This window comes from Capra hircus, chromosome 3 (assembly GCF_001704415.2).
Source record: "Capra hircus breed San Clemente chromosome 3, ASM170441v1, whole genome shotgun sequence".
In the NCBI taxonomy this organism is placed as follows: Eukaryota; Metazoa; Chordata; class Mammalia; order Artiodactyla; family Bovidae; genus Capra; species Capra hircus.
The window spans coordinates 14,294,324-14,314,639 of NC_030810.1; the positions used below are offsets into that span (position 1 = coordinate 14,294,324).

The 20,316-nt window shown below is 49.0% G+C and overlaps 1 protein-coding gene across 8 annotated transcripts; it reads right to left on the reverse strand.

The window, feature by feature from the left end:
• On the reverse strand, positions 5,245–19,659 carry PABPC4 (poly(A) binding protein cytoplasmic 4). 8 transcript variants are annotated; one of them, XM_018042154.1, is made up of 16 exons: positions 18,315–19,659; positions 15,479–15,672; positions 14,641–14,756; positions 13,271–13,410; positions 12,836–12,930; positions 12,041–12,178; positions 11,415–11,510; positions 9,405–9,677; positions 8,968–9,055; positions 8,750–8,821; positions 8,113–8,199; positions 7,891–8,018; positions 6,684–6,777; positions 6,428–6,558; positions 6,060–6,162; positions 5,245–5,555 (listed from the first exon to the last, which is right to left on the reverse strand). In XM_018042154.1, exons 1-15 carry the CDS (start codon positions 18,505–18,507, stop codon positions 6,073–6,075), a joined length of 1,935 nt encoding a protein of 644 aa, XP_017897643.1. In that variant the 5' UTR covers positions 18,508–19,659; the 3' UTR covers positions 5,245–5,555; positions 6,060–6,072. The 8 variants fall into 8 exon arrangements, 4 of the variants coding, with proteins under 4 accessions (XP_017897643.1, XP_017897640.1, XP_017897650.1 ...); XM_018042151.1 differs by having other exon boundaries at positions 8,702–8,821; XR_001917384.1 differs by lacking the exon at positions 8,968–9,055.

A 20,316-nucleotide genomic window follows, 5' to 3' on the forward strand; every position in this document is an offset into this window, starting at 1 on the left:
CCTTGAAGAAAAGGAGGAACTTGCCAAGAGGCATGAACCAGAGAACAATCCAGGGAAAAGTGACTGCCTGAGTACACCTAAGAACAGCCTGCCAAATCTCAAGAAAGAGGGAAAAGTGTTGCTGGTGGACAGGAGGGCAAGTAGCATGAGTGACCTTGACCAGGTTAAGGTCATTCTGAGGACTGAAGGAGCCACACACTTCAGCCACTCAGATCTCTGGAATATTTTCCCACTGCTAATGCAAATCACAGCTGCACAATCTGGACAAGTGGACCAGCTTGCAGGATGAACTGACAGTGGGGATAAGAGGGGACTTGCAGACCTTAAGCAACACAGTCGAACAAGGGAGAGGTTAGGTAGGCACTCCATCTCCATATCATGTGTTCGTGGAAAGCATATCATCATACCCTGTACTCAATTTTCCCATGCCAGGTCCAAGGTCTGTTCTGATCATACTAGACTTGTTTCAGTTCAATTCGGTCGCTCAGTTGTGTCTGACTCTTTGTGATTCCATGGACTTCAGCATGCCAGGCCTCCCTGTCCATCACCAACGCCCAGAGCCTACCCAAACTCATGTCCATTGAGTTGGTGATGCCATCCAACCATCTCATCCTGTCATCCCCTTCTCCTCACGCCTTCAGTCTTCCCAGCATCAGGGTCTTTTCAAATGAGTCAGTTCTTCACATCAGTTCAGTTCAGTTCAGTCACTCAGTCATGTCTGACTCTTTGCGACCCCATGAATCACAGCACGCCAGGCCTCCCTGTCCATCACCATCTCCTGGAGTTCACTCAAACTCAACTCCACCGAGTTGGTGATGCCATCCAGCCATTTCATTCTTCGTCGTCCCCTTCTCCTCCTGCCCCCAATCCCTCCCAGCATCAGAGTCTTTTCCAATGAGTCAACTCTTCACATGAGGTGGCCAAAGTACTGGAGTTTCAGCTTTACCATCATTCCTTCCAAAGAACACCCAGGACTGATCTCCTTTAGAATGGACTGGTTGGATCTCCTTGCAGTCCAAGGGACTCTCAAGAGTCTTCTCCAACACCACAGTTCAAAAGCATCAATTCTTCAATGCTCAGCTTTCTTCACAGTCCAATCAGGTGGCTCAAATATTGGAGTTTCAGTTTCAACATCAGCCCTTTCAATGAATACTCAGAACTGATCTCCATTAGGATGGACTGGTTGGATCTCCTTGCAGTCCAAGGGACTCTCAAGAGTCTTCTCCAACACCACAGTTCAAAAGCATCAGTTCTTCTGCACTCAGCTTTCTTTATACTCCAACTCTCACATCCATTCATGACTACTGGAAAAACCATATCCTTGACTAGATGGAACTTTGTTGGCAAAGTAATTTCTCTGCTTTTCACTATGCTGTCTAGGTTGGTCATAACTTTTCTTCCAAGGAGTAAGCGTCTTTTAATTTCATGGCTGCAATCACCATCTGCAGTGATTTTGGAGCCCCAAAAAACAAACTCTGACACTGTTTCCCCATCTATTTCCCGTGAAGTGATGGGACCGGATGTCATGATCTTCGTTTTCTGAATGTTGAGCTTTAAGCCAACTTTTTCACTCTCCTCTTTCACTTTCATCAAGAGGCTCTTTAGTTCTTCATTTTCTGCCATAAGGGTGGTATTATCTGCATATCTGAGGTTATTGATATTTCTCCCGGCAGTCTTGACTCCAGCTTGTGCTTCATCCAGCCCAGCGTTGCTCATGATGTACTCTGCATATAAGTTAAATAAGCAGGGTGACAATATACAGCCTTGACATACTCCTTTTCCTATTTGGAACCAAATAGTCTGTTGTTCCATGACCAGTTCTAACTGTTGCTTCCTGAACTGCATACAGATTTCTCAAGAGGTGGGTCAGGTATTCCCATCTCTTTCAGAATTTTCCAGTTTGTGGTGATCCACACAGTCAAAGGCTTTGGCATAGTCAATAAAGCAGAAATAGATGTTTTTCTGGAACTCTCTTGCTTTTTCCATGATCCAGCAGATGTTGGCAATTTGATCTCTGGCTCCTCTGCCTTTTCTAAAACCAGCTTGAACATCTGGAAGTTCACAGTTCACGTACTGTTGAAGCCTGGCGTGGAGAATTTTGAGCATTACTTTACTACCATGTGAGAAGAGTGCAATTGTGTGGTAGGTTGAGCATTCTTTGGTATTGCCTCTCTTTGGGAGTGGCCATGAGGAGATACCCCACATCCAAGGTCAGGAGCTGCACTGGAGCAGTCATGAGATAGCTCACATCCAAGGGCAAAGGAGAAACCCCAGCAAGATGGCAGGAGGGGTGAATTTGTGTTTAGAACCTTTTAAACCCCATTCCTGCTAGCGATGCTCAGAGGGATCAAACAAACCTTGTGCACACCAGGACCCAGGGACCCCCCAGACAGAACTGTGTTTGGGCGACTCCTGTGGAGGTACAGGTCAGCAGTGGACTGCCACAGGGACAGAGGCTCTGGGTGCAGCAGACCTGGGTATGGCATAAGCCCTCTTGGAGGAGGTCGCCATTAACTGCACCATAGAGCTGCCAGAACTTATACAGGACTAGGAAATAGACTCTTGGAGGGCACAAACAGAACCCTGTGTGCACCAGGAACCAGGAGAGAGGAGCAGTGACCCCAGAAGAGACTGACCCAGACTTGCCCTGGAGTGTCCAGGAGTCTCCAGCAGAGGCGTGGGTCGCTGGTGGCCTGCTGCAGGGTTGGGGGCAGTGAGTGCAGCAGTGCATCATGGGACCTTTTGAAGGAGGTCGCCATTATCTTCATTACCTCCACCATAGTTTGGCCCCAGGTAAGTAACAGGGAGGGAACACAGCTCCACCCATCAACAGAAAATTTGCTTAAAGATTTACTGAGCATGGCTCCACCCATCAGAACAAGACCATTTTCCCCCTCAAGTCAGTCTCTCCCATCAGGAAGCTTCCATAAGCTTCTTATCCTTCTCCATTAGAGGGCAGACAGACTGAAAACCACAATCACAGAAAACTAACCAATCTGATCACAAGAACCACAGCTTTGTCTAACTCAATGAAACTATGAGCCATGCCATGTAGGGCCACCCAAGACAGACGGGTCATGGTGGAGAGTTCTGACAAAATGTGGTCCACTGGAGAAGGGAATGGCAAACCATTTCAGTATTCTTGCCTTGAGAACCCCATGAACAGTATGAAAAGGCAAAAAGATAGGATACTGAAAGATGAACTCACCATGTCGGTAGGTGGCCAATATGCTACTGGAGACCGAGCCAAAGCAAAAATACCCAGTTGTGGATGTAACTGGTGATAGAAACAAGGTCTGATACTGTAAAGAGCAATATTGCATCAGTTCAGTTCAGTCGCTCAGTCGTGTCCAACTCTGCGACCCCACGAATTGCAGCATGCCAGGCCTCTCTGTCCAAGACCAACTCCCGGAGTTCACTCAAACTCACGTCCAGCCATCTCATCCTCTGTCGTCCCCTTCTCCTCCTGCCCCCAATCCCTCCCAGCATCAGAGTCTTTTCCAATGAGTCAACTCTTCATGAGGTGGCCAAAGTACTGGAGTTTCAGCTTTAGCATCATTCCACCCAGGACTGATCTCCTTCAGAATGGACTTGTTGGATCTCCTTACAGTCCAACAGACTCTCAAGAGTCTTCTCCAACACCACAGTTCAAAAGCATCAATTCTTCGGCACTCAGCTTTCTCTCACATCCATATGTAACTACTGGAAAAACCATAGCCTTGACTAGATGGACCTTTGTTGGCCAAGTAATGTCTCTGGAATCTGGAAAGTTAGGTCCATAAATCAAGGCAAATTGGAAGTGGTAAAACACGAGATGGCAAGAGTGAACATCGACATTTCAGGAATCAGTGAACTAAAATGCACTGGAATGGGTGAATTTAACTCTACTACTGTGGGCAAGAATCACTTAGAAGAAAAGGAGCAGCCATCATAGTCAACAAGTCCAAAATGCAGTACTTGGATGCAATCTCAAAGAAGACAGGATGATCTGTTTGTTTCGAAGGGAAACCATTCAGTATCACAGTAATCCAAGTATATGCCCCAAGCAGCAATGATGAAGAAGCTTAAGTTGAACCTATGAAGACCTACAGGAGCTTCTAGAACACCCCAAAAAGAAGTCTTTTCATTATAGGGGACTAGAATGCAAGAGCAGAAGTCAAGAAATACCTGGAGTAACAGGCAAATTTGGCCTTGGAGTACAGAATGAAGCAGGGCAAGGGCTAATAGAGATTTGCCAAGAGAACGCATTGGTTATAGCAAATACCCTCTTCCAACAACACAAGACTATACACATGGGTATCATCAGCTGGTCAACACCAAAATCAGATTATATTCTTTGCAGCCAAAGATGGAGACGCTCTAAACAGTCAGCAAAAACAAGATGAGGAGTTGACTGCGGCTCAGATCATGAATTCCTTATTGCCAAATTCAGACTTAAACAAAGTAGGGAAAAACCACTAGACCACTCAGGTATGACCTAAATCAAGTCTCTTATGATTATACAGTGGAAGTGAGAAATAGATTCAAGGGATTAGATCTGATAAGAGTGCCTGATGAACTAGGGACAAAGGTTCGTGACATTGTACAGGAGACAGGGATCAAGCCCATCCCCAAGAAAAAGAAATGCAAAAAAGCAAAATGGCTGTCTGAGGAGGCCTTACAAAGTAGCTGTCAAAAGAGAAGCAAAAAGCAAAGGAGGAAAGGTAAGATATACCCATTTGAATGCAGAGTTCCAAAGACTAGCAAGGAGAGGGAAGAAAGCCTTCCTCAGTGATCAGTGTAAAGAAATGGAGGAAAACAATAGAATGGGAAAGACTAGAGATCTCTTCAAGAAAATTAGATACCAAGGGAATATTTCATGCAAAGATGGGCTCAATAAAGGATAGAAATGGTATGGACCTAACAGAAGCAGAAGCTATTAAGAGGGGGCAAGAATACACAAACAAAGCTAGTGGAGGTGATGGAATCCCAGTTGAGCTATTTCAAATCCTAAAAGATGATGCTGTCAAAGTGCTGCACTCAATATGCCAGCATATTTGGAAAACTCAGCAGTGGCCACAGGACTGGAAAAAGTCGGTTTTCATTCCAATCCCAAAGACTTCTGTTTACATCCTCCCAGCTCTACATACCTTGTTAACCCAAAACAATCTGCTCACACAACTTCACTTGACCTTATTTACATCCAAAAGTTATTTTCAGCGAACACTGCAATTTACAGAAAACTGTGGTCAGAGAAAAACAGAGTCAGTTTTATGGAGATTTTTTTCTTTATTGAGAAACTTAAGACTTGGGTACATCAAATAAAACCAATTTCTGGGGGGAAAAAATCAAAACCCACAATAGAAAAAAAAGTTAACACTGTCTGGGCCATATCAGAACCCAGAGAATATATTCTTTAAATTGAAAAATTCTAGGTGCTTCATAATTGACCTTTTGATACAAAATGACCTATTAAATTTGCAATTGTGGTTCTTGGTGTTGAGGTCCATAGGACAAGCTAGGAAGTCTTCAAACCTTGAGCTGAATTCCATGAGGGTTTATTTGGCTTTTGAATCCTGAAAAGAAAAGCACCAACACAATAAATACATAAACAAAAAAACCTCAGAGACTCACAGAAACCTCTTCTAGAAATACTGCAGAGTAGGGTTTCTCAGCCTTGGTGCCCAATGACATTCTGGCCCAGATAATTCTGTTGGGGATATTCCCGTGTATTTTAGGCTATTTAGCTGCATCCCTGCCCTCAACTAGATACCGGTAACACATTCCCACATTCCCAGTTGTGACACATGTCACATGTCCTCTGAGGAGGCACCCCTAGTTAAGAACCAGTGACTCTGCAGCTACTGCATGGAGAGCCCCACCCTTGACCTTTCCTGGGCATCCCTCCTCCAACTGCAAACGACAGGGCTCAGGCCGTGAACAAGTAGGACAAGCCCTACCAACATTCCAGCCCTGGCCCTCACCGTGGGCTCTTTCCCCCTGCCTCTGCCCATGTTTATCTCTCAGGGGGATATTCAGGAGTTAAAATCATTGCAGAAAAGAAAAATAGCCAAACATACGGTTCGTCCTTGTCTAAGAGGTAGCAGCAGCAACAGCGCCCACCTTCTGAGCAGCTTCTTTCTTGGCATGATGAGCCTGAAGGACCGCCACAGCCTCATCCACCTGTAAAAAAATGTCCAGGTGGTCAGTGGCATCTAAGTAGAGCTCCCCTGCCCCTCCCTGGAGCCAGGCCCCGTGGGGCGTCTCCTGGTGGTAACTACTTTCCCAGATCCCCACAACCCAGCAGTCCTTAGGTCTCAGGTGAGGCACAACAAAGTGGTCATGGGGTAGCAGAAATCTTCTCTCTGCCACTGCTGGGTGTTCACAGCCACCCCTGGTCCTCCTGAACCCAGTGAGCAGAGGCCAGAGGATCTGAGAACCTGCTCACCTTGGAGCGGAGAGACTCGGGGGACTCCAGCATGTGCAGCAGCTCCGAGTTGTCAATCTCCAGCAGCATCCCAGTTATCTTCCCAGCCAGGTTCGAGTGCATCGTCTGGATAAGTGGGAACAGACGTTCACCTGTGGGAAGGTATTCGGTGAAAAACCCAGTGGAATCCCAGTAGAGGATGGACGCTGGCATCTAGGTCAGTAGTTCAGCGTCACCCCCCCGGCCCCCCACTTCTGCAAGCACATGGATCCCTTACCCAGCATCTGCTTCTGTTCCTGGGGGGGTGCTGCAGCCAGCATGGAGGCAGTCAGCGGCTCCTGCCCCTGCACGTGGACCGCAGGCTGGGGTGCCTGGGAACCAGGAGAGGCGGCAGGTTAACACATGGCAAGGACAGTGACAGTGGTTATGAGCCCAACCACTCAAGTCTACTGAGTGAAAGAGGAGATGGAAGCAGTTGTCCTTGCTCTCGGGGAACTGACTTCAGTCTTGGCGGACGGAGAGGGAGGAAGAGAGTGGCGTGAGGAAAAAACCAACAACCAATTAAAATGGCATGCTACTCGAAGCGAAGGGAAATGATTAAGAAAAACCTACAGTGCTAGGCAGTCATCCACCAAATAATTTTAATTGACTCAAGGCCAGTGATCATAATTTACCAAACGCATCGAAGCCTTGATAATAAACAAGGTCCTGTGAACACTGCTATGTGCAGTTGTCTGCTAAAAGTTTTCCTTTAGGGGTGAATTCCCAGTAGAAACTGGGTCAAAGGGCAGAAATAGCAAAATGCTTATAACTGCATCCTGAATCTCCTTTACTGCGCCACCTGTTTATTATACCAAATGCTTGAGGAATGTCAACATGCAATGTCAATACCAGTCACAGTCGTTTAAAAGAAGGGCCTTGTAGACAAAAAATATTTCACATAGGGCCTCCTGGGAAATTTCCAACCTAGAGCATGGAGCCGGAGGAAACAAGGCCCAGCAACACTCCCCCGAGCAAACTGCAGAGTTCTATCACAAGCTCCCTGTCTGACCTGCCTGAGGGGCCCAGCTCTAGACAGCAGTTCCAGCTCAGTAAACCTGGGATCCGGGTCCAATTCCTCCAACCCAACCTAATACCTCTGAAGCCAAGCCTTTCATCTGTAAGATGCTCACCTTGCAGAGCAACTAAGGATCAACTCAGCCAATGGATGTGAAAGTGAAATGGAAGCTCAGAGCTGCGAGAGCCCCTGCACATGGTGAGGAAGAGAGCAGGAAGCAGGCTTCTCCTCCGGGGCACTGCTGAGTCAACTCTCATCAGGAAGAACACCTGCAAGCCCCTTCTCTCCCACTAGAGTTCCCCACAGGACACAGCCCCCCGACAAAGAACAGGCATTTAATGCCTAGTAAAGGAATCCAAGCAAGGCAGCTTTGAAATCAAGGGGAGACAGGGGAAACCCTGCTACGGTTCTGTTTGGTGGACCTCACCTGCAGGGGCTGGATGGCAGGGTGAGGACTGCGGACGCTGGAGGCATATTTGTAAGGTGCAACAGCCCGAGGAGCAGCGGCAGCAACAGCAGCACGAGGCGCTAAGTTCTGCACAGCTGTGGGAACACCTTAGGAGAAGGACAAGTGAAATTAAAGCCCAACGGTCTGGGCAAAGACCCGTCAAATCCCATCTTTCCCCATTCTCTGTGCATCCAATACCACCTCCAGACTGGCAGCTGTCAGTCAGCCCTTGCTGGGCGGCACCAGCCCCACCAAAGTCCATAGCCAAGCGGTCCGGGCACTCAGACCCTACAACAGACCAGCAAATGCACATCAGTGTTGGCGGCAGACGTCCAACTGGCCACGTCCCACGGAAGGAGCGATTCCAAAGCATGTTCACACAGCACACATGGGGCCACTAGCGCTACTTTCGAGGAAAAGCCAACAGATAACATACAACTCTTGCCACCTCTTGGTTGGAATACAGGACATAAATCTGCAAAGAAGTGCCTTGAATCTCCCAACCCCACCCAAAGAACAGGCTGCCTCTGCAGTCATTCAGCTAACACATTTCTACACTTAAAACTTTTTCACACAGAGTCACCGATGAGGCAAAGAATCTTAAAAGGAACCAACACTCAGAACACAGGTTGTTTTCCTGCTGCTCAAGTACCTACCTAAGCACACAGCTAAGATTACAGAACCAGGACCGGACAACACGGTGAGCCCAACGAACGGACCAACCCTGGGCAGAGCCTAGTCGTCCTGACTCCCTCCTCCCCGGGCCACACTTCAAGGCCAGTTTGCTCACCGACTCTCTGAGCGGTAGTAGGGAGGCCGCGAGAGGCCGGAGCATTACCAGTTGGAGCCAGATGGCGAAGAGCTGGACGAGGCCCAGACTGGCGTATAGCACTTGGCATTCCTTGGAAGCCTGGTGAAGAGACAAAAATCGCACATCACTGGTGAATGACATGGACCTGAACCTAGGCTGTACCCCAGAGCAGGCAGGGAGGGGAGGTGGGGGAGCCCAGGACAGGTACATCCTGGGGGATCAAATCACTGTTCCCCACCACCTACCTTGAGGTCTCCCACCTTGCTGCCAGCGTGGATTAGGCCTTATCTGTGCTAACTGGTTAGGTGTGTAATATGGAGGTCTTCCCTGAGCCTGGAAGAAAGAGCAACCAAGCCCTTTTACTTAAGTACCTGAAGCCACACTAGAGTAGTATCTCATCTCATCTCCGTATCGGGCTCTAGGCTGATTATTTGGGACAGAGGCACTCTCTACTCAAGGGCGTGGGTGAGGGGCAGTCAGTCAACAGGGCCTCTTCGACTCTACCCCTGCCACTGTGTGTGCACGACCACAAGTAAGTCCTCCCTTGTTTTATTTGAAGGATCTTTCCTCTGACATTCTAAAGCTCCAATATCCAGAAGTCCATCTCCCCCACCACTGTGGACTATAGGAGCAGCTGTCAGCAGGCAGGTTCCAAAGAGGCATGAACAGACAGCACACCTACCTGTGGAACTGCTGGCACAAAGTAGCCCCCAGCTGCAGGCTGGAACTGATTTAAGATGGCGTTGGCGGGCAGTGCCCTCATCCCGGCCACCCGCTGCATATATTGGTTGGTCAGGTGAGCCTTTCTCTCCTCCTTTCTCTGGGCCAGAGCGACATACAGTGGCTTGGAGCCCACGATGCGTCCATTCATCTCCGTGACTGCTTTGGTTGCCTCCTCAGGGGATGAGAAGCAGACAAAGCCAAATCCTTTGCTTCTTCCATCCTCCAACATCACCTACAAAAACAACACCAGCCACTTAGGACAAAGGTGTCCATGTGTTAAAACCTGAGCTCCCCACTGTGAGAGTTGCCAGGTCGAGTCAGGGCATCTCAGCCCAGTCCCATGATCAACCCCAGACCAACTGAGTCACCACCTCAAAGGGAGAACCTAAGCATTTTGCCTTTTTAGATCCCCAAGTGACTGAAGTTCCCAAATACCATGAGATGCCTAATGGCTGAAGCAGAAACCCAAAGACGTTTTCTGAAACCCAGAGGCATAACTATCTCTGGGAACTCAGAGATCTGGACAGCAGCATCAAGCAATTTATCTGTAGAACTCATCTGCCCAAGACCTTGGTGAACTGAACTTCAGGAGTTGTAAAATCTACGTGTGCCACCCTCAATTCAATGGGAATAAACACAGCAGAAAGACAACCAGCCAGGAGACAGAGCTGGATTCAAGCCCTGCTCTGTAATCTCTATGCTATAGTGCTTAAAGAAAAAAAAAAAAAAAGGGCTTTTCCCTGGCCCGAGCAGCTCATTTCTTGCTTTTCCCAGCCTCTCTCCTCAGAAGCACTGGGAGCAGTGTGACCATGTGGGTTGGATCATTAGCTCTCAGCCTGGATAATCTCCTAAAGAGGAGGCCTGGGGAGTAAAGACATGTAACCACCCAACAACTGTCTACCAACAAGGTAGACCAATAATGCACATGAAAGTACGATGACATCTTCATCTTGGAAATGGCACCCAGGAAACTTAACACATGGTGCTTCTGCTCGCTTCTTGCAAATACCATCACGACTCCTGTGCTGGTCAGCTAGAAGAGACTATCTATCATTCGTTACACTGCTGGAGGCCCATCAAGAGGGTGATAAGAGGGAGGGGGCAAGGAACTGAGGCAATTCCTGAAGGTGGCCTCTGGCCAACACCCTGCTACCACTGATAATGCTCCTGGGCTGTGAGTGACAAGCTAAGGGCCAAGGCAGGGTTGCCAAATCTTAACTGGCCCACTGGCCTCCCTTCTCGTCACCTGAAGGACTCTGTGATGTGGGCTACACCTCTGTGAAGTGGGAACAGAGTCCGTATGAGGCTCTGCCCCAGACTTTCAGGCGCCACCAGTTCCCACCACAAACCCAAGAGCACTTAGGACATGCGGTGTGACATCTTCACCTAACCAGTATTCTCTTGCTCCTATTTTTACAAGGGGGTTTGCACTTACTCCCCCTGGCTAAATCAGTTGATATAATTAACAAGGAAAATCAAGCAGATGCAAAACACAGAAGAACAAACTTTCCACTCTCCTTCTTACGAGACCCAATTCCAAAATCCTCAAAACACCTCCGTTTGAGAAGTGTGGCAGAGTTGTAGAGACAGGCCCCAAGACAAATGGAAAACAGCCTGTCTGGATTTCCTCTGCTCATACTGTAGCACCATCTGTCCCCACACCAGCACGAAGCAGCAGAGAATGGGAAAGATTCAGGTGCTCTCGGGGGCTGGAAGAGAGGGACTGAGTCAGGTTCACCTCCACACGCCGGTGCCTGGGAGACAGTGCAACGTTAACCCAATGAACTGTCCTTCTCCAGAGCATATACTCAGATGGCAAGTGAAGACAGGAGAAATTCCTAGGCCAATGTGGTAGCTACTCTCAGAAATGAACAAAATTTAGATCCTATCCCTTCAATGAAATGAATGCAATAAACTTCTACAGGATTATAACTTTTGTTTTCAATCCCCAAACCTCAGTATCAAATACCTTAGCACTGGTGATTGATCCAAAAGGAGAAAACTCTTTCCTTAACTTCTCATCATCAATGGTGTCATCCAAGTTCTTAATGTAGAGATTCACCCCCTGAAGCAGAAAGATCTCTGTTACACATGCCCTGAAACTCTGGTTCTCAAAATTTGATCCCCAGACTCGTTAGAAATGTGAATTCTCAGGCAAGCACCTGCCACTAATGAGGCAGAAGCTGTGCGCCCAGCTCTGTGTCTTCCCAAGCTCTGCTGGGGATTCTGATGCAGGATCAAAGCTGAGGAAGGACCACCTGAAGACTCAACGGGACCATCGATGCAGTCCCAGCCTTCCTCACAGCTGCGCAGGCTCACCAATGACCCCAGCAGGGCTCGCCTTACCACCATTCCAGACAAATGGCTATCATTTAAGTAAACAGAACAGAGTCCCTAAACAACTTAAATCTTTGTCCCTGTCCTAGAATTGCTGCTGTATCTGCTAGGTATATCCTTTTAAACCTGATGATCTTGAGAGAAATCAGAAGAGCAAACTCATGGTTCCCAAAGAGAAAGCCTACCAATCAAAGGATGCTTTTGCCAATACCTTGAGGTACATCCCTGCTGGTAGGCTGGGCTGAGACCACCTCTCACCTGATAGCGACTAATCCTTTCCTGCTTCAGCTGTTCAAATTTTCGCTTTAACTCGGCCTGCCGCTCCACTTTCTTTTGTGCACGGCCAACGAAAATGACCTTCCCAGTGATTTCTTTTCCATTCATCTCTTCCACAGCCTGAAGAGGAAATACATGACTTTAAACCAAGACGCAGAGGCAGGGACCTTGCTCTGTAGGTATGTTAACTCCCACCAAATATTCTGAGAAAGAAATAATCCCTATAGGGCTAAAAACTAATTTCCCTCTGAAGTCAGCTAAGCCAAACCAAACCTTCTCATCAGTGAAATAGGGTTAATATTTAAATGGGTCATTGGTCGAGATAATACAGGGAAAAAATCGTACAGCTGTATAAATACAAGCAGAGCAGACATGAGCCTAGGCTGATAATTTGGCTGCCGCTACATTTCTCGGGTTCTTTCGAGGATACTGAGTGATACTGAGTGTTGAGGGCCGAGCACAGTGCTTTCCCCAGAAGTGGCTATTGCTCCCAGGTTGGCAACTCTGGGCTCTTGGTTCCCTCACCTACAAGTGGGAACAAACCCCTGCCTTATACTTTCAACCTATAGGCCTGAAGAGCTGAGGTGACAGGCACATGCCAAATGCTTTGAAAAGTTACGTGAAATGCCTCGGGAAGGTAACTCCAGAGCCCAGAGACTGCACATAACTACTAGATTCTCTGGGAATGACAGCTCCACCCTATGTGATGGTTAAGACCCTGCCCACACGCTGGGGCCACTCCCTACAAATTTTCCCCAGCCCTCATATTACTCTCACCTTATTGGCATCCTCGTGTTTTTCGTAACTCACAAAGCCAAAGCCTTTGGATTTCCCACTGGGATCTCTCATCACCTTGACACTTAGGGTCTTACCTATTGCCAAAGGACAGAACTATTAGTAACAGCATCTCTACCACAGCTCAAAGAGAGGCTTCTTTGGGAGCTCACTCGATGCTCCTGCTGAGGCCAGACGGACTCAAGAGGCACCATGCCTGGCCTTCTAATTCTGACCAAGCTGCAGAGATGGTCTTGGGAATGAGACAAAGTAGGATGAAGCCAAGAGCTGAGGCCTGGGCTCTATTCCTATTTACCCGGTAGCCTTTGTCATATAAGGCATTTTACCTCTGGGTCTAGATGCCCTCATCTCTTAAATAAGTAAAAAGATGAATTCCAGGTCTGGTGGGACACAGGGGGGCAAGGGACCCTGACTTACCAAACTGGCTAAATAGCTCTTTCAGATTCTCATCATCAACCTCTTCCCCAAAGTTTTTGATGTAAACATTGGTGAATTCCTTGGCTTTGGCTCCAAGTTCAGCTTCCCGCTCTTTTCGAGACTTGAATCTGCCCACAAACCTTAAAAAGAAACCAAGAAAAGTACTGATCACTCAGAGGAACAAAACATGATTTCCAGGAGCCCAAAGGAATGCAGATTAAAGGCTGACAGGAGAGGTTAAAACACGAGTCCCCCTCCAACCACCAAGAGAGCAAGCTCAGAGATGCCCCAACTCCCCAGCAGAAAGAGAAAGAGGCGGGACTATCCTTCGAGGATCAGCCCCAGGGCTCCTGGCTCAGGCCAGGGCCCCTCCTACCACATCACATTGCCTTCGTGAAGAAACCTGATGACCATGTTTTTAAAACGTTCATTTCTGTACATCTATGTAAATGCATAGAAAAGGTCTGGAAGGATACAAACCAAACTGTTAACAGTGGTTAATCCTAGGAGTGAGATTGTTGGAGTGAACCAAGAGGCAGCCTTTGTTTTTTATTATATTCATTTCGGTGCTGTTTACAGTTAACTGGAAAAGGTACCCTTACATTAAAAATCTTTTAGATTTCTTTCTAGTGATACCTTTAGAAGACTTGACCACTGGGGCAACCCATTCCCTGGTCTATTCAATAACACAATGGACAGAAAAGACTTTTGCTTGTCATGACTGAGATTTACTGTATGGTCCCTTCTCTCCCTGCGTGACTTAACTAAGACCACCATCTCTCCACTCTAAAGTAACCACACCGAAGCAACATGGTCTATTATGAGCAGTCTTCTGCACTGGGATGAGAATCTTCACTGTTAAAATACTACTGTGGAGCCAGCCTAGTATTTTGAAGGCCACTGATTCATAAGTTAGCCAAGTGGAGGGGACAATTTGGCATAAACTCCTAGCGAGTGACCCCACAGATAGACCTGAGTCATGGAAGGTCAAAGTCACATGGCTAGTACACAGCTTCTGGTCAGTCCCAGGCCCTCTCCACTCTGCCGCTGGCCAAGACCCCTGCTCAGAGTGGGCTCAAGAGCTGCCTTCCAGCCAGCCCCTGTTGCCAATGCTCACAAAACCCACAGACGGATGCTTCTAAGGGAGAGGCGGCAGGCAGGCCATGGCTTGGGCTGGAAGCCCGCCTTGGCGAGTCAAAAGGGCTGCCACGGCTCAGGCAGGGAGACTCACCAGCCCTGGAGTGGAGAGGTAGGAGCAGGCCACACTTGGGCCGAGAGAACCAGTAGCCGCCTTGTGTGTGCCAGTTAATACCGAGGTGGGGCCACGGCTGGCTCATGCGATGGCTGTTGCTCCGGACTGGGACACTCACACTTTGCGGTCATTGAGGAGCATGCCGTTCATCTTCTCGATGGCCTTGTCGGCAGCCTCCTGGGTCTCGAAGTGGACAAAGGCATAACCCTTAGAGCCGTTCTCATCACACACCACCTGTCAAAGATAAGGCGAGCCACTTCAGCACCACTGCCCAGCTCCAAGGACTCTAGAGCCGTGTGGGCTCCTGAGTCTGAGAGGCCTCTAGCCCATCCATGGTCAAAAGGAAGGAGATTACAGCAGGTACCTAGTGATGTTCCACTTACAAATGGTAGCCACCATTAGGCTGCATTCTATTCCAAAAGTTTTATTTCATTAAAAAAATATTTTGAGATGTGGGTACAAAACCACAAGGTTACAGAAAGACAAACCATATTCCAAGCCCACAACAGAATTTCACTCTAGTGTGGAGTCAGCTATGCAAACCACCACCACGCAAGTTGCACAAAATGCCCCCACAGAAACAGGTGCATGGAGAAGGAAGAGGGTGAATTCATGCTTCTAAAATGACTAAGTACAGCTTCCTGGAGACCAGGCATTGCTCGGGTACTTGCCACCCTCCCCACCCAAGAGAACCTTTTGATGCCTTCCAAAGTTAGGAAACAGGAAGGATATTTCAGGCAGAGGGAAGAATAAACAAAGACAAGAAAGCACTTGCTGGTTTATGCTGGGCTGTGGCACTGAGATTATCTACAGGGAACTTTTAGACTTCTGAGCCATTTCCAGCATTTTGAAAATTATCATACCCAGCCTCCCAATTCCAAGGCAATTCCCCACTTAATATTTGTTTTTATGATTCAGTTAATTATTCTGCTGGAAATCATTTAATCAGTGTTTACCTTGCAGGACAGAATGTTCCCAAAAGCAGAAAAAGTATCATAAAGTGCCTTGTTATCTATAGATTTGTCCAGGTTCTTGATGAAGACGTTTCCCACACCAGATTTTCTCAGAGACGGATCCCTCTGAGACCACATGATCCGGATCGGCTTTCCCTTAATTACATCAAAGTTCATGGTGTCCAAGGCCCGCTCAGCTGCAGAACAGAAACACATTCCCGTCGAGGATATAAAACATCACCTTGCGTACTTAAATGACTGTCACCATCCCAGGAACAGATAGCTCCAGGACTTTTCAAGGTAAGCACTCTGATACAGGGAATTCTAATAAAATTAAACGACGTCCGTTTCCTCTAGCCTGCAACGCTACTGAGGATAGAAGTTCTAGCAAATCGTCCTCCTCCATGGCAGAAGTCTCAGTTCCTCTGGGCTAAGGCAGTTAGGCAAGATCATCTAAATGCATTTATGGCACCAGGATCAAATGATAACACCTTATGTTTGATTAAGCTTTATCATCTATAGAGACTTTGCCGCCTATGCAGCCTACTACCCACAGGGAGGGAGGTGCAAGAGGTGAAATGACCCATCTTATCAAATGGACAAATTTATGATCAGGATGGCTAAACAGTATAGCTAACTACCGATTAAGAAACTAATGGCCGACTTTCTGATTATTTTTCAGTAACATATTGCATCAGCGTTATCAACTAGCTGTCACTTAGTTTACAACTCGTCTATTGGACGAATAACTAAAAAAATCCTGTGAACGATCACTGGGGAAAATGTGCTATCTCTGAATTCAGCCCAGTTTCCTGTATTTTTAATTTCTGGGAAAATTCAGACAAAAAACCTTAATTATCAAAATGATGGTCACACATGGAAATGTCCTTTGTATTATCAGAATGAGCAGGATGAAACCTCAACACCTTGCCGCCTAAGCTGCCAGAGCAGTCAGGCCCTGCACCTAGTGGTTTCTAGGCTATCAAGCCTCCATCTGAGTTCCAAGGAATTCCAGGAATTTCAGATGTCCCAGTGCCCAATCAAGTTCTCAACCTAGTGCTCTGGGATCTTCCTTCACTTCTCAACCAAATCCAGGTATACACCATCTGTCAGCAGAACACTTCTCTTTACTGGCAGTAAACCAATTCAGACCCACTTTTCCTGACTTATGCAGACATCACCCAGAATCTCCTCCAGGAAAGGATAGGGGTAGGGGGTGTTACCCCTGCCTCAAGGCACCATCTCACTTAAAATAGGGACAAGATCCCTAACCCTTCCCCTCCACAAGCTCATCTGTCCAGTCAGCCAGCAGAGTAGCTCCTTTTCAGTACTTCTAACCACCTTTCCCACTGTTCTCAGCTAGATTCGTTCAGTATAAGGGAAGGTGGTCAGGGAAAGGGGAGACGGCATGTCCAAGTCAGCAAATGTCCAGGACCGAAGGGCTCACTTGTGAGGACTCTGATCCACAGCCTGCGACCCCAAACTGTGTTTCATGAATTAACAAGGAAGAAGCCCGTTTCAACACGGCTCCTGTCTATTTCCAGACAGCACTGCACAAGGCAAGTCGGCTTAGTCTGACAAATCTGGCTGCACTTATTTATAGCAGGGAGAGGTCCTGCAGAGGTATGTGTTGGCAGACACACTAACCAATGGCTTGTGCTACTATCTCTAAGTGACAGAACTTTTGTTCAGAAGAGTCAAGGAGGCTGACAAGAGCCAATGGGCCCACTACTCCCCCCTAAAAAGGCCACACTCAGCTACTTCCTTGTGCCCTGTGGCCAGAAAAAACCCAGAGCCCACTGAACTGACCGGAGCAGTGCTGTGTCTCTCAAGTCCACTTATCTGGTCTCAGCTGCATCCTGGGCAAGTGACATTCTGTGGGTTTCACGGACAGTGGACCAAGTGGGGGCAAAAGTAGGGACCTGAGACCCTCTGCCACAGGACGCTTGTTCTCCCAGCAATGGTCTGTCTCTACGGCTGTCCCCTTCTGTTCTGGAGTCACGTGCAGCCCCTGATTAGGTTTCTTTGGGCCCCACTAAGGCCAGGCCTGCAGGCTGGCAGGGCACTGCACCCACAGTCCCAGCTTAGCCTCCAGCCTCTCGCAGTTCCTTTTCCTCTTCGGAGGTCCTATCTTTTTCAGATGAGATGAAGTGAAAGGGTTTTTGACAAGTGTAAAGCACTGTCCACAGGTGAGGTGATAATCCCCAACAGCCTAGCGGATTTCCAAGGGGCGCCTCCCTGACTACCTGCGCAACCTGCTCCAAAGCCCAGGGAGCTGGCCTGGCACCACACAATCTGATTGTGCTAACACAAGTGCCTGCTCAAGCTCAACACACAGAATTGTTCCCCTGCTCTCTACCTGCCCTGAAAGATCCATCAGCACAAAACCAAAGACTCTTAAGCTTAGGGTCAAGTGAGGGGAGGGGACAGCAGTTTTGCCATGTAAAATTTTGGAATAAATTGGGTTTCAATCATCCTAACTTTTCCTCAAGCCTGTGAGGGGCCAGAGCCCCTGGCCACCTAAGGCTCTCTTAACAGAGCAGCCCCCCTACCCCCACACGGAATGACAGCAACTTCCTTCTGGTCCTCCTTGGGCTCCAACACCCCCTCCTCCCACCACTGATTAGCCCAAGGTCACCCAGTTAGAAAGTGGTGGAAGCAAGACTGAAACTCTGGTCATCTGATGCCAGGATCCCAGGATCTCAACCCCCGCATCCCGTCCCCTACTAAGGCTTCTGTGCGCTCTCGCATGCCCCTCCCCGGGGGTGGGGACCCGCCTGGAGAAGGACCCCAGGGTCTCCTGGGAGCCCACAGGTTTGTGGCCACAGCTCGTACTCACCGTCAGCCGGTTGCTGGAAGTTGACGTAGGCATAACCCAGGGAGCGGCGGGTGATCATATCGCGGCAGACCCGGATGGACAGCACAGGCCCCGCAGGACTGAACTTTTCGTACAGCATGGCCTCGGTGACGTCCGAGTGCAGGTCACCCACGTACAGGGAGGCCATGGGGTAGCTGCTGGCCGCAGCGTTCATCTCCCCAGCCCCCACCACCCCGAGCCCCGCCAGGAGGACTTCTTAAGAGGGACCACACAGGACAAAGGGGGCTCCGCTCGGAGCCGTGGCCCACGCCGCGGCTCACAGGTGGCAGTGAAGCTCGGAGAAGCTGGGAGTCGGCTCCGAGGGCCGGAGAGGAGTTCGGGGACGGCTCGGACGAGACTGCCAAACCGCAGACAAAAGGCTCTCAAAAACAATATGGCCCTCCCTGGGAGTTTTTGATTTTTCAGCTGTCCTGGTCTGAAGCTCCCAATTTCAAAAAAAAGGAAAAAAATTAAAACGGGGACTCCCCTCCGAATGACAAAAAAATTTCCAGAGGCAACCCAGCGGTGCCCACGGCGGCCTCCGGGACGCGCGTTTCTCTATAAATATAGGCCTCGGGCTCCCGGCGGTTTAAGATTACAGCAGCCCGGGGAAGAGGGAAACCAAATATTTGTCGGTGCCGACTCGGCAAGCCCCGGGCGGCCCGAGCGCGCAGCCGCCTCCCACGCCGGGCCGGCGAAGGGCAGCGCGGACACGTGGTGTGGGGAGGCCGGCGCGCGGGGGCGAGGGCGGCGGGCGCGGGGCTGCCACGCGGCGCAACCGGGCGGCGGCGCGTGGACGCGGGCGCGCGGGCGGCTCACCACCGGACCGACGGACGGGGACCGACAGACGCCCAGGTGCGGAGCGGCGGGCAGGCCGGAAGCGTGCGAAAGTGACTTCCCCGCGGTTTCTCCGAAGAGGATTCGTTTTTTTCTTTTTCTTTCTCTCTTTTTTTTTTTTAATTTTAAAGCGTTTTCGGGTTTTTTTTTCTTTTATTTTTTTCTTCAGGCTACTAGGCCCGAAAGTCGTGAAGGCTGCGGCGACCCGGGGCGGAGAGAGGCGGCCGGGGGAGCCACCGCTCCATTTATACCCGCCCGCCCCGGGCGCTGCTGGTCGAAGGGCGCCTCGCGACCTGGGCGCAGTCGTGCCCGCCCACTCGGCCCGGGGGCCCGAGGCGGGGCGGCCACACGAGAGCGTCCCGGCGCGGCCGCTCGGCGCCACAGCGACCCCTGGCGCTCGGAGGACCGCTCCGCTAGGGCCTCGGCCGGACCCAAGCGCCGCTTTCCCTACGGAAGGCTGCAGTGTAAACCACCCGCACATCTGCGACTAGAACGCAAGGGTAATGTCACCCACTCGCGCGCATCATGTTTGTAATCAGTCTTGCCGAAGTGTAAAATAAAAATGATATAAAGTAAATTATAGTTACATAATAGGTGCTCCATGTACATGATCGGGCCCAAATAAAGAAGCTTTTAGACTACTGGGACCTTGCATCGGGAACACGACAGCTACTCCTGCAGTAGTACCCGTGGGTGATGAAATGCTCTGGAAAGATGAACAAATTTTGGAAAAGCTTCAATAAAACAAGATACAATCATCCCTCTATTTACAAGGTTGTGGTCTTCCTGGAAATTTAGTTGATATTTAAGGACACTGAAAACTGGACATTACTAAAAGGCACACAAATGCTCTCATTGAAAACCATTGGTTTGATTAAATGAATGAACAGATAATAGTATTTATGAAGGTGAAGTCACTCAGTCGTGTCCGACTCTTTGTGACCCCGTGGACTGTAGCCTACAAGGCTCCTCCATCCATGGGATTCTCCAGGCAAGAATACTGGAGTGGGTTGCCATTTCCTTCTCCAGGGGATATTCCCGACCCAGGGATCGAACCCAGGTCTCCCGCATTGGAGGCAGATGCTTTAACCTCTGAGCCACCAGGGAAGCGCAGCCAATAGTATTTATACATTTACTCAAAGAAATG

Coding starts and splice junctions, on each gene's coding strand:
- PABPC4 (XM_018042151.1), bottom strand. CDS start 18,507: ATGAACGCTGCGGCCAGCAGCTACCCCATGGCCTCCCTGTACGTGGGT. Junction 12,931..13,270: donor AGAGCTATTTAGCCAGTTTG/GTAAGTCAGGGT, acceptor CTTTGGCAATAG/GTAAGACCCTAAGTGTCAAG. Junction 8,822..8,967: donor GCAAGGTGGGAGACCTCAAG/GTAGGTGGTGGG, acceptor TCTCTTCACCAG/GCTTCCAAGGAATGCCAAGT.